The sequence below is a fragment of the Cannabis sativa genome, chromosome 4 (assembly GCF_029168945.1).
Source record: "Cannabis sativa cultivar Pink pepper isolate KNU-18-1 chromosome 4, ASM2916894v1, whole genome shotgun sequence".
Taxonomy (NCBI): domain Eukaryota; kingdom Viridiplantae; phylum Streptophyta; class Magnoliopsida; order Rosales; family Cannabaceae; genus Cannabis; species Cannabis sativa.
In genome coordinates this window covers 53,092,374-53,107,758 of record NC_083604.1, presented here as the reverse complement: position 1 = coordinate 53,107,758, position 15,385 = coordinate 53,092,374, and the positions used below count along the sequence as shown (strand labels likewise).

Sequence of the window (15,385 nt, the reverse complement as noted above, 5' to 3'; positions counted from 1 at the left end):
TAACAGTATCATAAATTATTTAAATAGCTATAAATAATTTCATAATTAAACATAAACAACTGCTAATTTCCAAATTAACTAAGCGGGCTTTACAGGTTGAGTGGGGTTATCTCCAGGCTATGATGGTAAGGATGGGCTTTGATGGTCGTTGGATTAATTTAGTTATGCAATATGTATGTTCTGTTTCCTATACCATTTCACATGGCGGGAAGGAGTTGGGGCCCATTGTTGCTCAAAGAGGGTTGCGCCAAGGGGATCTTTTATTACCATATCTATTTATTCTTTGTGCTAAAGAATTCTCTAGTTTGTTGTGGAGTTATGAACAAAGTGGCTTACTCACGGGGTGTAAAATTGCTCGAGGTGTGCCGGTAATCTCTCATATTCTCTTTGCTGATGACAGCTACATTTATTGTAAGGCAACTGAGGAAGAAGCGTACAATGTGAAGGAGTTGCTGCATACTTACGAGGTGGCTTCGGGGCAAAGAATCAATTTCTCTAAGTCTTTTGTGTTTTGCAGCAATAACACTAGAATTGAGGTGCGGGATTCTATTTGTGCTATGTTGGAAATTTATGAGGCTGATGAAAATAACTATTACCTGGGTCTGCTGTGTTCCGTTGGGAGAAATAAGAATGCTATCCTTAATTTTCTTAAGGATAAGCTTCGGAAGAGAATTCAAGGGTTGGAAGGGCGTATCTTATTCCGTGCGGGAAAGGAGGTATTGCTGAAATTTATTGCTCAAGTCTTGCCGAGTTATGCTATGAATGTGTTTCTCTTGCCTTCAGACACTTGCAAGGAGTTAGAGCGGCTTGTGGCCAAGTTCTGGTGGCACTCAGATTCGAGTAGCGCTAAAGGTATTAATTGGATGAGCTGGGAGCGGTCGTGTTGCCATAAACATGCAGGTGGATTGGGATTCCAAAGCTTGAGAGACTTTAATTTGGCTCTTTTGGGGAAGCAATATTAGTGTTTGTTGGTTAATGTTGATTCTTTGGTTAGTAGGCTTTATAAGGCTAAATATTATGCTACTGGTAATATGTTTTCTACTGTATTGGGACACAATCCTAGTTTCATTTGGCGTAGTATTCTTGAAGCAAAAGATCGTATCCACGCTTGTGCTCAAAGAACAATTGCTAATGGGGAAAATGTCTCCATTCTTAATGATCCTTGGCTCCCACATAGTTCTAAAAGCTATGTTGTCTCACACAACCCTGCTCTTGTGAATAAGTCGGCCAGCTGCCTCTTTCAAGTCAATACTCGCGCATGGGATGAGGATGTTGTGAGGGACCTGTTTGTTGCCCATGATCAAGACCTTATTTTGTCCATTCAGCTTAGTGATTCTGCCGCTAATGATGGTTGGAGTTAATGACTTGAGACTTGTTGGAATTATTCGGTTAAAAGTGCATACAAATTCTTGCAAGAATCTAAGGGTTCTTGGTGCCAAGATGCCAATACTGATTTTTGGAAGCGGCTTTGGTCATTAAAAATTTCTCTTAAGATCAGTAATTTCTTATGGCGAGATGCTTCGGGTGTGCTTCCAACTTTTTTTCAACTCCAAAAGCGTCATGTTCTTGTCAATGCCAACTGCCCTTTGTGCAACTCTAGTATTGAAACTATTCAACATGCGTTGGTGGAATGCTCGTTTGCAAAGGCTGCTTGGCATTGCAGCATGGTTGATGTCGGGGACTGGGGCTGCAACATTCAGCAGCTGGTTGTTGGGAATTCTCACTAGGGGCACAAAGTTGAAATGGACGAAGTGGTGGTAGTGAGTTGGGCTATTTGGCATGCGCGGAATGACTTTGTTTGGCAAAAGAAGAGTTGGCTTGCTTCAAATATTGTAACATCAGCAAGAAACATGCATGATCAATACAAATTTGCTCAGGGAAGGAAGGGTCTTTTGTTGCCTCCTTTGAATGATGGGGGGCGGAACTGTGAGCATTGGATTGCACCTGTGTTAAACAAGATTAAAGTTAATGTTGATGGGGCTTTATTTAAACAAGAGGGGCAGTTTGGAGTGGGCTGTGTAGCTCGATCTCATCATGCTACCATGGTATAAGCTTTCAAGAAGGGAAAGGTTGGGTGTGTCCAACTTGAAATTCCTGAGATGATAGGCATCAAAGAAGCTTTGAGTTGGATTGCAACAGATCCCTGGGACAATGTTGTGTTAGAAACGGATAGTTTGGTGTGTGTCCAAGCTGTCCAAAGTAATGTTTTTATGTCCTGACAGTTTGGTCTTATTTGTTAACTCAAACTTTTAAGTCTCCTTATTTTGATGATTAACAAATATTTGATTATTATTTGTTACTAATGATTTGTTGATTTTGTAGCAAAATTAAAAGAGAAAATAAATTTTTAAGACAAATTGGTATTTTTACCAAACTTTTCAAAGCAACCCAAAATGGATTCAACAAGCATATTAAGAGCAAAATATTCATCAAGGGATCAACAACTCAAGATCCTATTCAAAAGAAGTCTTCAAAAGCCCAAAGTCAACCCAAAAGTCAAAATCAAAGTCAACTCTTGGAAAAAGTCAACGTGGGATCAAAAAACATGCAAATCAAGCTAGGAGGCTCATCTACATAAAGACTGCCCAAAATCAAATGGTATAAATTTACTTTAGTCTTGTTAAAGTGATTTGCATAGCACACTAAGTTTTATAAATTTAAATTTTGGCCCACTCACTAACTTGTGCAACAAGTTTTCTCACATGATAGTTCAAAAAAAATTTTGATTGGATTTTTAAATCATATTTCATTATCTAAGACAACAAAATTGGAATTTCTGGAATTGGATAATCGAGTAGAGAGTTATGCGCATTTTAGTGTCGAAAAATGCATACTCAATTCTCGGCCTACCCTTTTTCAATAGGTAGTCCATTTTTCACAGAATAGGTAGTCCATTTTTCCAAGAATTTATTTTAAAATGCGTGCTAACAGCTATAAACGGCTACTTTTTACCCCAACACTAACTAAACTTGATTTTTACTCAAAAATACAAGTTGGCTGAGCACTTATGTCATACACCTAACATATCTAAGTGAGATTAATGAGCTTTCAAGTTTAAAATCCAACAAACACTTTTCACACACTTTGAGCCTAAATTTATTTCTATTCATCTTGAGTGTGCTTGCTTATAACTCTAGGTTTCCATTGTATTATCATATTTCTAGAGTAATTTTGCTTGTCATTTGAAACATATTTTCATATTGTGATTAAGGTGAGGTTTGCACGGTATTGTAAACAACCCGGTTATAGTGAGATTGGCACTTCAACAATTCGAGAAAGAGGTTAATAGTCCTCGGTGATGCAAAACTATTGTAAGAGGTTTGGAAACACCTTGGTGAAAAAATCCTGATTGTAAGGGTTAGTCAAGCCCGTTAACTTGGCTCGATATTAGAACTCAAAGCTAGGTCTATAGCTTTGAAGACCAAGGACATAGGTGGCTTAGTTCTACCGAACCTTGTAAAAATCGAGAGTTTGCAATTTCTAACCCTTAAACTCTTTACTTACAAGTTTGATTATTTGTTATAATATGTTGCTTGCCATATTACTTTTTTTTTTATATGATTAAGTGGCTATGTGCTTAATTTTTTGTTAAAAGTTTTAATTTACCGAAATTAGTTTAAATTTCCAATTCACCCCCCTCTTGGAAACATATCTTGGGCTAACATTATTGTTCAAGATGTTAGGAATTTACTTTTGGCTTTATCTTTTGTTGAGTTGTGTTTTGTAAAACGATCTGCAAACAAGTTGGATCATTGCTTGGCAAGAGACTCTTGTTTCTCTATAGGTTGTGTGCTTCAGTTAGAGGTTTATTCCTCTGAAGTGCGTCTTATTATTTTGAACGAGTTTATTAATTAATAAAAATCCTAATTTTATTCAAAAAAAAATATTATTTTGTGTCAATTAGTAAAAACCAATGCAATTGAGAAATGGAACCCAATTAATGCATTGGTTATTAATTGAGTTTTGTTATGTCTTTTTTTAATAATTTAGTTATCAAAATATTATTTAATTTATTGCTAATTTTCTTATGTTAATTTTGTGATTTTGATTGTTCTTTTCCTTTAAGGAAAATTTTATTTACAGCTAGTATTTTTTGTTTAGGAAACTTGTCTTATAAGTAAAGGAATTTTTTTATGGAAAGTTGTCTATTTTTGAAAAACTTGGCTTTCCCTTTCTCTAAGTATTAACTTTGGTTTTGCTATGTATATAACAAATCAAATTATCTTTATTTCGTAAGTTTTGAAGACCAAATCGTGATCTTAATCCATTTTTGAAAGTTTCCTGTTTGATCTTGGTCTACTGTAGTAGAATTCAAATTTGATGCTGCAAATCAGGGATTTTTTTAGAAAAGTTTTGTACAGTTGGGGAAACATGTTTGTGGTTGTCTCTAGGGTTTCTATGTTCTATAAATAGGAACTAGAGAGCAGCCAAACGTTTTTCTCTTCGAGTCTCCTATTTTCATATCTATCTTTGTGAGAAGTGTGTTTCAGTTGTAAAAACCTAGAGTGTTCAACTAGGTTTTAGTTTTCTTGTTATGATCTCATACTATTCATAGAATAGGTTGAAGAGAAGCTTTGAACATACATGGGTCTTTATTGGGAGAAGACTTTTTCAAGTCTCATTTTGGGAGAAATTGAGCATATATCTTCAGGAGAAGATTTGTTAAAACCTTACTTCAAGAGGAAGTAAGCAGACATAAATAGTTGAAGGGTGTTCACTATTTGGTGTAGATTAGCAAGGTGGATTATAGAGGGTTAAGACAAATCATTAAACGGAGTCTAAATTTGTTTGAGTCAATAGTTTTTGTAATCTTTGATACTTTACTAATTAATTTTATTCTTTGAGTGTGGCCTCGTGGACTAGGAGTTTTTGAAAGAACACTGATGCCACGAATAATTCTCTTGTGTCAAGTTTTAAATCTTGCACAATTTATTTTCTATTTTTGTTCTGTTATCATAAGTCTTTATAATTACGATTTTATTACTATTATTAAAGAAGTATATTGGCATGTACAATCATCATCACCGATCAGCTCGCCTCACGGTTCAGTTTTCTTTTATTGCTTTAGTAGTTTATTTTAATAGTATGATTTAAGAAAAGCCTGTTAGGAAGCATGTTAGTAGTCTGATAGCTGAATAGGCGCATGTTTTTAATTTCCAAAATAAGCGACAATTAGTAAGTTTTACTTGATCACGATCTGATCAGACTAGCTATTGGTTACGTAGGCTGTTCTAATAGTATGGACGGGCGAAATACCAGGAGTCATGGTAACTCGGTCGGATCCAGTGGTGGCCAGGGAGTTCTAATTCCCCTAAATGTTTGTGGCCGAGACAGAGGCCCTAGAGGCAGGGCACGCGGTCGGGGTGATGTTAACCCGCCACAGGCTACCCAAGATTTGGAAAATAGATTTGTAGAAACGCAAGCCAGAGTTAATGAGCAAGATGAACAAAATTAGACGCTTGAGACAGCACGGTACTCCTACAATCCCTGCTCCAAAAATGCAGGTAGCTCGCTCTTATTGTGTAGGGAGGACCAGTCGCTGCAGTGAATCGAACGGAACAACTGTATGATAGGTTCCGCAAGTAGGAACCTCCAGTTTCCCTGGGAGTTCCCGATGTCATGAAAGTCGAGTAGTGGCTAACGGTTATTACCAAAATTCTGAATTTTATGAGCGTCAACGGCAATGACATAGTGGCCTGTGCCACATTTCAGTTTCAAGAAGACGCTCTAGTATGGTGGGACATGGTATCCCTGACCCATGATGTTACTACGATGACCTGGGAAAAGTTCCAGGAACTGTTCAATGCGAAATACTATAATGAGGCAGTCAAGAGTGCGAAAAGAAAAGAATTTATTCAGCTGACTCAGAAAGAAAATATGAGTGTTACTGAATACACAACTCAGTTTAATTGTTTGGCTAGATTGGCCTTGGGAATAGTGCCACCTGATTTTAGCAAGAAAGAAAAATACATAAATGGGTTGAATGCAAAGATAAGACATGATCTGATGATCACTAATGATGACAACACCACCTATGCTGATATGGTGGGAAAGGCACTGCGAGCTGAGGGCGCAGTAGAGTGCATCCAGGAGTCTCGAGGGACTCAGGTCGTTGGTGGGGCTCCTACTCCTCCTACCTCAGGCTTTAGTAGGGGAGGTAGTGGCTCGACCACTGACCAGAAAAGAAAGGCACCTACTACATCTGGTGGCTCAAGTCAGAACAAGAGATTTTGAGGGAACCAGGGACGAGGCAATCATCAGGGTAGCTCTGAAACCTGATACACTTACCCAGAATGCCCCAATTGTAAAAAGCATCATCTGTGAGAGTGTAGAGGGAAAGAGCGCTTCCAGCGTGGTATGACAGGACACTATAAAAGGGATTGTCCCCAACTTAAGAAAGAAGAATAGAAGATTGTTACAAAACCCTCTCTAGCAAGGGTGTTCGCATTAACTCAGGCAGATGCAGAAGCTAGCTCCTCAGTTGTAACAGGTCAGCTCTCGGTCAACAACTCTTACTTCTCTGTGTTATTTGACTTTGGGGCCCCTCATTCTTACGTGGCAGCCAGAATTTTTAGTAAGTTGGGTAGACCGCATGATAGTTATGATACAGGGTTTGGAACCCTACTGCCTGGCAGAGAATTAGTCATCTCCAAAAGGTGGATTAGGTCTATGCTGATTAGAATTGAGGATAGGGAGTTGAGTGTTGAGTTAATAGAAATGGGTTTAGGATTTCGATATTATACTTGGAATGGATTTCTTATCCAAGTACTTAGCCAGTATTGATTGTAGACGGAAGATGGTAATCTTCCAACCAGAGGGTGAGGAACTATTTGTCTTTGTTGGATCAGTTCAGGGATCTCGGATCATAGTAATTTGAGTACTAACAGCTAGAGAATTGTTACGAAGTGGATGTCTAGGGTTTCTAGCTGTGGTATTGGTTACCACACGGCCTGAGTCAATTCAGTCAGAAGACATCAAGGTGGTTCAGGAATTTTTAGATGTTTTTCCTGATGAACTTCCGGTTTACAACCCCAGAGAGAAATTGATTTTATTATTGATTTGGCACATGGAGAAGAACCAGTTTTTAAGGCCCCTTACAGAATGGCTCCAGTAGAACTTAAAGAATTGAAAATTCAGCTTCAGGGGTTGCTTGACCTAGGGTTTTCACGGCCTAGTGTGTCATCCTGGGGAGCTCTTGTACTATTTGTCAAGAAGAAAGATGGCTCTTTGTGTATGTGTATTGATTATCGGGAATTGAACAAACTGACAGTTAAGAATAAGTATCCTTTACCTAGGATCGATGATCTTTTAAATCAACTTTAGGGGAAGATGGTCTTTTCAAAGATTGATCTCTGATCGGGCTATCATCAGTTGAGAATCCGAGAGGATGACATTCCAAAGATGGCTTTTTGCACTAGGTATAGGCACTATGAATTCCTGGTTATGTCTTTTGGACTAACCAATGCTCCCACAGCTTTTATGGACCTGATGAATAGAGTATTCAAGGATTTTCTCGATATTTGTTTTATTGTATTTATCGATGACATCCTTGTGTACTCTCAATCAGAAGAGGAGCATGAGCAACATCTTCGGATAGTTCTACAGCGGCTTCGAGAACATAAGTTGTGTTGGGTTTTATGCCCTAAATAAAACTCATTTCAATATAATCAGATTTACTTATTAAAATAGATCAGAAATAACATTTAATGTTGCATGGTTCACATGATTTATTTCATGATTATATGTGCATAATGTATAAATTCATCTGAAACCCTTTTCACATACTTGATCCTGTTTATTGTGCCGTCAACACATTGGAAAGTAAACATGACTATGTGAATAAAGTTTCCTAGATTTATCAGACACAGGGTTTTACTGATATGATAATCTACAACAAGAGTTTACTTGTATTTGGAGAAATACTATGTTCTTTCCAGAACATTGGTTAAAGTAAAGCTCAGGTTGGATGCATGGAGTATGCATCGGAAGGGACCGATATTGAACTTTGAGTTAGATTTATTAAACTTACCGTAATATCTATTCAAGTCAATATCGCCTAGTTGATCCTAGATCAAATGATCTTAATCCTGATATGATTAGGCTCAATCTTGAAAGGCTATTCGTGTTCTTTGATTTGTTAGTTAAGCCTACTTTTAGGTCAGGGTGATACGTACATTTTGGGAACACGGTAGTGCAATTGAGTGGGAGCGCTATCATAAACATGGAATCTATAGCTTCTATCTGGCGAATAGTAAGCAAAGGATGATCTCCTTCGAGCTTGACCAAACGAACATAAATGGTGGAGTACTCATTTCACATAAGCTGAAATATCATTTATACGGGGTCAAGTGTTTTAAGGAATAAATACATTGTAGGGTGTAACGGTAATTTAATCCCTTTACAGTGTAGATCATTCATATAGAGGATCATTGATCACATTAGGATTATAACAATGGATAACTAATGATGTGTCTATATGGTGGAACATATAGAGCATTCTATATACTGAGAGTGCAATTCTAAGTTCTATGCGTGGATTCAACGAAGAATTAATAAGTTAGTGAATTTTAGTGCTAAATTCTTGATCTACTTATTGGAAGCTCGGTTATATAGACCCATGGTCCCCCCACTAGTTGAGATAATATTGCTTGTAAGACTCATGTAATTGGTTTTGATTAATCAATTATAATTCTCAAATTAGACTATGTCTATTTGTGAAATTTTCACTAAGTAAGGGCGAAATTGTAAAGAAAGAGTTTATAGGGGCATATTTGTTAATTATGATACTTTGTATGGTTCAATTAATAAATATGATAAATGACAATATTATTTCATAATTATTTATAGTTATCAAATAGTTGGAATTGGCATTTAAATGATTGAATTAGGAAATTGGCATTTTTAACAAAATCAGATACAAAAGGTGTTAAAATTGCAAAATTGCAAAGCCCAAGGCCCAATCCATTAAGTGTATGGCCGGCCACCTTTGTAGCTTTTTTAAATTGATTTTTTTATTATTTTAATGCCATATAATTCAAATCTAACCCTAGTGGAATGCTATAAATAGATAGTGAAGGCTTCAGAAAAATTACACTTTTCTTCTGACTTTTTCTATTCAGAAAAACTGAGCCTTCTCTCTCCCTATCTTTAGCTGACCACTCTCTCTCTTCTTCTTCAATATTTCGAAATCCTTAGTGCTTTGAGTAGTGCCCACACACATCAAGTGATACCTCAATCATAGTGAGGAAGATCGTGAAGAAAGATCATCAGCAAAGGAGTTTCAGCATCAAAGATTCAGAGAAAGAGATCCAGGTTCAGATATTGATAATGCTCTGCTACAGAAAGGAATCAAGGGCTAGATATCTGAACGGAAGGAGTCATTATATTCCGCTGCACCCAATGTAAGGTTTCCTAAACTTTATATGTGTTTAATTTATCGTTTTAGAAAGTTCATATTTAGGGTGTTAATAAACATACTTGTGAGTAGATCTAAGATCCTGGTAAAATAATATCCAACAAGTTGTATGCCAAATTCAAGAAGTGTGAGTTTTGGCTATCTTAAGTGTTCTTTCTTGGACACATTATCAGTAAGGATGGAATTAAAGTGGATCCGAGGAAAATTGAATCCGTCAGGGATTGGCCAAGATCAAAAACAGTTACAGAGGTTAGAAGTTTCTTGGGTCTGGCTGGTTATTACCGTCGGTTTGTAGAGGGGTTTTCTAAGATTTCAACGCCCTTGACCGAGCTTACTAAAAAGAATCAACGATTTGTGTGGACGGATAAGTGTGAAGCAAGCTTTCAAGAGCTAAAATAGAGATTATCATAGCCCCAGTGTTAGCCCTACCTTCTGATAAAGAAAAGTTTGTAGTCTATTGTGATGCATCTAGACAGGGTCTGGGGTGTGTACTAATGTAGGCTGATCGGGTTATCGCCTATGCCTCTTGTCAGTTGACAGAATATGAACAGCGGTACCCAACTCATGATCTAGAACTTGTCGCGGTAGTGGTTGCATTGAAGATTTGGCAGCATTATCTCTACGGAGAGAAATATGAAATTTTTACTGACCATAAGAACCTCAAATATTTCTTTACTCATAAAGATTTGAATATGAGATAGAGGCGTTGGTTAGAGTTGGTTAAGGATTACAACTGTGAAATCCTTTACCATCTAGGGAAGGCCAATGTAGTGGTTGATGCGCTAAGCAGAAAGGGTCCCGGACAGGTAACTAGTATGATTCAGATTTCACCTCAGTTAGTAGAGGACATGGTCAGATCAAGCATCAAGTTTGTTGTAGGTAAACTTCATAACTGGATGCTACAATCTGATCTGTTAGAATGAATTAAAGCCACTCAGTTAACTAATCCAAAATTAGTGAAGATCAGAGAAGAGGTTTCAGCTGATCAAGCCAGAGATTTTACAGTGTCAGATAGTGGGATGCTGCTGTTTAAGACCAGGGTTTGTGTTCCAAGTAGTGTGGAACTTAGAAACAAAATTCTTAAAGAATCTCACACCACTCCATACTCATTGCATCCCGGCACTACCAAAATGTACCAAGACCTTAAACCCTACTTCTGGTGGAAAGGAATGAAGAGGAATGTGGTAGAATTTGTATCCCGATGCCTAACTTGTCAACAAATCAAGGCTGAACATCAGAGACCGACAGGTTTATTACAACCTTTGACACTTCTTGAGTGGAAGTGGGAGGATATCACCATGGACTTTGTTGTTGGATTACCTAGAACCACGGGTTTGTACGATTCAATTTGGGTTGTGGTAGATCGATTCACGAAGTCTGCACATTTTCTACCAGTAAAAACAACTGTTACAGTGGATCAATATGCAGAATTATATGTCAATGAGATAGTAAGATTACATGGTGTTCCAAAGTCTATAATTTTAGATAGGGATCCGAAGTTTACTTCTAAGTTCTTGCAGAGTCTACAGCGGGCTATGGCTACCAAACTGAAATTCAGTGCAGCTCTCCATCCTCAGACTGATGGACAGTTCGAAAGTACAATTCAGTTACTAAAAGACATGTTACGAGCCTGTGTTATGGATTTCGAGGGCTTTTGGAGTAAGTATCTACCACTGATAGAGTTCTCATATAATAACAGTCATCAGAGTACAATAGGGATGGCTCCTTATGAATTGTTGTATGGCAGAAAGTATAGATCTCCCATTCACTGGGATGAAACGGGAGAGAAGAAATACTTAGGTCCAAAATCAGTGCAACAGACTTATGAAGCCATAGAAAAGATTAAGGCCAGAATGCTTGCCTCTCAGAGTAGGCAAAAGAGTTATGCAGATCCGAAATGCAAAAATGTAGAGTTTTAGGTAAGAGATCATGTGTTCTTACAGGTGTCTCCTATGAAGGGGATCAAATGTTTCGGGAAAAGAGGCAAATTATGCCCTATGTTTACAGGACCTTTCGAGATTCTCGAGAAGGTTAGACAAGTGGCATACCGTCTAGCTTTGCCTCCAGCTCTTTCAGCAGTGCACAACATATTTCATGTTTCCATGTTACGAAGGTACGTTTCTGATCCTGCTCATGTGTTGAGTTATGAAAATCTTGAGCTGCAATCTGACTTATCATACGAAGAACAGCCAGTACAGATCTTAAACAGAAAAGATAAGATTCTTCGAAACAAGACCATAGCTTTGGTCAAGGTACTCTAGAGAAATAGCAAGGTGGAGGAAGCCACTTGGGAGTTAGAGTCTGACATGAGGGCTCAGTATCCAGAGTTGTTCAGGTTAGATTTCGAGGACGAAGTCCTTTTAAGGGGGGATAATTGTAAAGACCGCTTAACTTTAATTTAGAAATTAGCATATAAATAGGGTTTAATTATGAAACTTGCAAATTAATTATGAATTATCATTTTACGAAGATTTATTTGAATTCAAAATGCATTTTATATGTCATATGTGGAGTTTCATATTTTTGTACGTTATGTGCCCGGGAACATTAGAACGCGGTGTTTGGCTATTTGAATCACATCTTAGTATTTTTAGTATAGTGGGGCAATATAGTTAGACATTGGGAATGTCAGGAATAGTCGAGATTTTATAAATGACCAAATTACCCCTATGTGATTTTATGACTTTTTGGCTATGTGAGGGGCAAAATGGTCTTTTTGCCCAATTAAAGTTTTGTCTTTAGTGGATTGATTTTAGATATGAAATCTGATTTTTATTATATGCTGAATATATTAGATAAAGCCTTAGTTTTATTTCATTTTATTAAAAATCAAAAATTACAAAGAAAAAAAAAGAAACACTCTCTCTCAGTTCTCTCTCTCTTTCGAACACCATAGAACCCAGCTAGGGTTGGTGTTTTTTCTACCTAATTTAGAGGATTTATTTTAAGTTCTTAGTGATGTCAAGTCAAGGTAAGTTCCTAGAAACTCCCTCTTTAGTTTTCTTAAGCTTTAAGTTGAGAATTTTTCATGAATTGTGAGTTTAGGGTTCTGTAGTTGCTGTTGTTGTTTGTGGATGTGTTCTGAAGTTTGATTATGATTATTTATGTTGTATTGAGCTAGTTTTGGTGGTTGTTGTAAGGTTTGAGCAAGCTTTGAGTTTAAGAACTCAAGCTTGGATCTTTAATGGTGAATTTTGATTTTGAGCATGTTATGTTGTTCTGTTGCTTGAGTTATGTTTATTGGGGTATATTAAGCAGGTCTGGAAGGTTTGGTAAGGTTTGGATTTGAATTGTTTGGGTTACCTGGTGTAAAACTGGTTAACTAGTTTTACAGGCCCTGTAAAACTGGTTAACCAGATCAACAGCTGGGTTCCCGAACTTTTCGTGTTAGTTTCAGAGCTTTGGTTGGTTAATTCCTTGTCAGTTTAGGGTATTTCCATGTTAACTTTCAGTAGGAAAACTTTTGGTTTAAAACCTAAGTCCCCAGATGTGATTTAGCGTGTCACTTACCCGTGTTATGAACGATGTGATTTAGGGGCCTGTAATTCGCTGAGTAGTTGTTCCACTCAGGTTGGTTGGCACACCTGAATTCAGAAACAAGGTAATATTAGTGAAATGTTATGCATATGTATTTACATATTTAGCGTACATGTTGTGTATGCTTGTTAGAGTACATTGATAGCAGTATTAGTAGACATAGAGTTGTACTGGATACTGATGAACGTATGTTTAGCTTAAATACTGATTGATGCTATCACATCAATGTGGCTAGAGTATGACTAGATTATTGAGCATAGGTTGATATTATGGTGGATAGTATTATCGTATGAACGTTCTAGACTCAATAGCGTGTGGGACACGGGGATAGGGTTATGGTTGGGTGTATGGCCGCCTCATTATAATCTGGATGCTTACTATGTTATTCCTTATGCTTTTCTTATTGAGCTTATTGACTCACAATCGTTATTTCCATGTGTAGGTAAAGGCGAGGCTAAGGCTTAGCAGCCGTGAGAGCGAGTAGATGGAGATTGTACATGTCGAGGCGGTTAGGCTTGGAGTGTACGATATTTGGGACATCGGGGCTTATTTTGTATATTCGCTAGGTGTTATACCCAAAATTTGGCTGGAGCACACGTGTCAAGATAAAGGGAATGGGAATCGGTGCCATATCTTTTCTAAAATAACTCATTAATTGCGTAAGTATCAGAGTATATCTGTAACCCGCTGACTGTAAGATTTTAGGCGAGGAATAAAATTTTTATATTAGTTCAATTGGAATATTATTTAATTATAAATATGAATACTGTTCTTATTTTATTACGTTTCTTTTAAATCTAATTTATAATTAAAATTTATTAAAACTTTTGCTAGCATGTTATGCCTGCTTTTGCCGACAAAAAAAATACCAACAAAAATAATATTTCTTGTAGTATGATACTTGACTTAATTTTATGTGATCGTAGAGGAAAACCTAAATCAACAAAACATCTCACTATTAACATGAATCTCAATACAAATGTTGCCATAAAAATATCACTTGAGAAAATAGTGTAAAAGACTAAAAGTTTTCCAATAAATATCTCATTACATATTTCTAACTTTTCCAATTTTGATGGCGTGGGATGATAATAGGAATGGGGTCTCGATAGTCGACACAGGCACAGGCAGTAGTGGTCTCAATAATGAATATTGTGTTGAGTTTGATTCCATCAATCAGTACTACAAAAATTACAATTCTCCTCAGTTTTTAAGTATCATTTAATGAATTTGAGTCAGTTTAAAAACCGACGTATATGCCATAGTTACAAATAGTTTTTTATTAGCGTCGTTTTTTAAATGACACAAAAAATAATTATCTTCATTTAAAAATCGACACAAAATATACACTCTTCTTTTTTATTTACTGCGTCGGTTTAAAAATGACGCAAAATCGTTTGTGGCATTTCGAAACCGTCACTAAAATCTTATAGCGTCAGTTATAAAATGACACATTGCTGAAATATTTTTTTTTACCTATTGTGCCGATTTTAAAATGAAGCATAAATGTAGGTAAGCAAAAATTACAAATTTTCATGCAATTGTTTCCACCTCGATTATCAAATTTTAGAATAATTTTATATAATAGTAAATACATAATACAAAAAAAAAATAATATTTATAAAACTTATATAAAATCAGTAATCAATTCTATTAACTTACAATGTCATTTTACACCAAAAAGTATATATGAACACTTTTTAACAATGTTACACAAAAACAAAATAATAGCGAGGCACCGGAGAAGAGTAACACATACCTTAGCTTACAATGAGAAAACTAAGTGTAAAAGTCAAACCGGCTCACAGAGCAAGAATGCGAGATGACCGTCTCGCTACGAGGAAACTTCCTATAGTCTCATCCAACTAACGAAAGCGAGACTCATAACCCTGGCAAGTCAAAAGATTTCCATATACCCGCAATCAACGTAAAATATATCATGTCAACCTCGAAAAGAGAATGGTTCCAGCTCGCCATTGGGATCACTACAATCAAGTTTCTATCGAGACATCTCCAAATTCAACAATTAAAGATGTGTTTAGTACACGATATTCTTGACCCAATGAAAGCGGGAAAATCACAGCTAAATGATTTTCCAAAATCATACACCGCATTTACATTTCATGATAGTAATCAGATCCCATGATTTAAGAGATAATGATTGTAATTACATTTTGGTCAGCCTTGTAATTAACTACCACTATGCAATTAAAAATAGTGGCAAACAATCTCAAAAAAGGGACGAAAAAAACTCTTATGCAAGAGGCCCTGAAAAAAATACTCAGAAATCGGAATAAGATTGACTAGTGGACTATGCAGAATTTTAACTACAAAACCACGTAAAAAACTCGATGTTCATATTTTATTTTTCTATAGTTTTTATTTTTTCTATGTTGAATTATCATCGTGAGGCTCAATTTGTTTAACGAAAAT

At 36.6% G+C, this 15,385-nt stretch overlaps 2 protein-coding genes across 2 annotated transcripts; both read left to right on the top strand.

Moving 5' to 3' along the window:
- The first annotated feature begins 1,031 nt into the window (after positions 1-1,031).
- On the top strand, positions 1,032-1,727 carry LOC115713289 (uncharacterized). Its single transcript, XM_030641769.2, has 2 exons — positions 1,032-1,350; positions 1,417-1,727. Exons 1-2 carry the CDS (start codon positions 1,032-1,034, stop codon positions 1,725-1,727), a joined length of 630 nt encoding a protein of 209 aa, XP_030497629.2.
- A 15-nt stretch (positions 1,728-1,742) lies between these two features.
- On the top strand, positions 1,743-2,051 carry LOC133036994 (uncharacterized). The gene has a single exon (XM_061113787.1). The coding sequence runs from the start codon at positions 1,743-1,745 to the stop codon at positions 2,049-2,051; it is 309 nt and encodes a 102-aa protein (XP_060969770.1).
- The last annotated feature ends 13,334 nt before the right edge of the window (positions 2,052-15,385 follow it).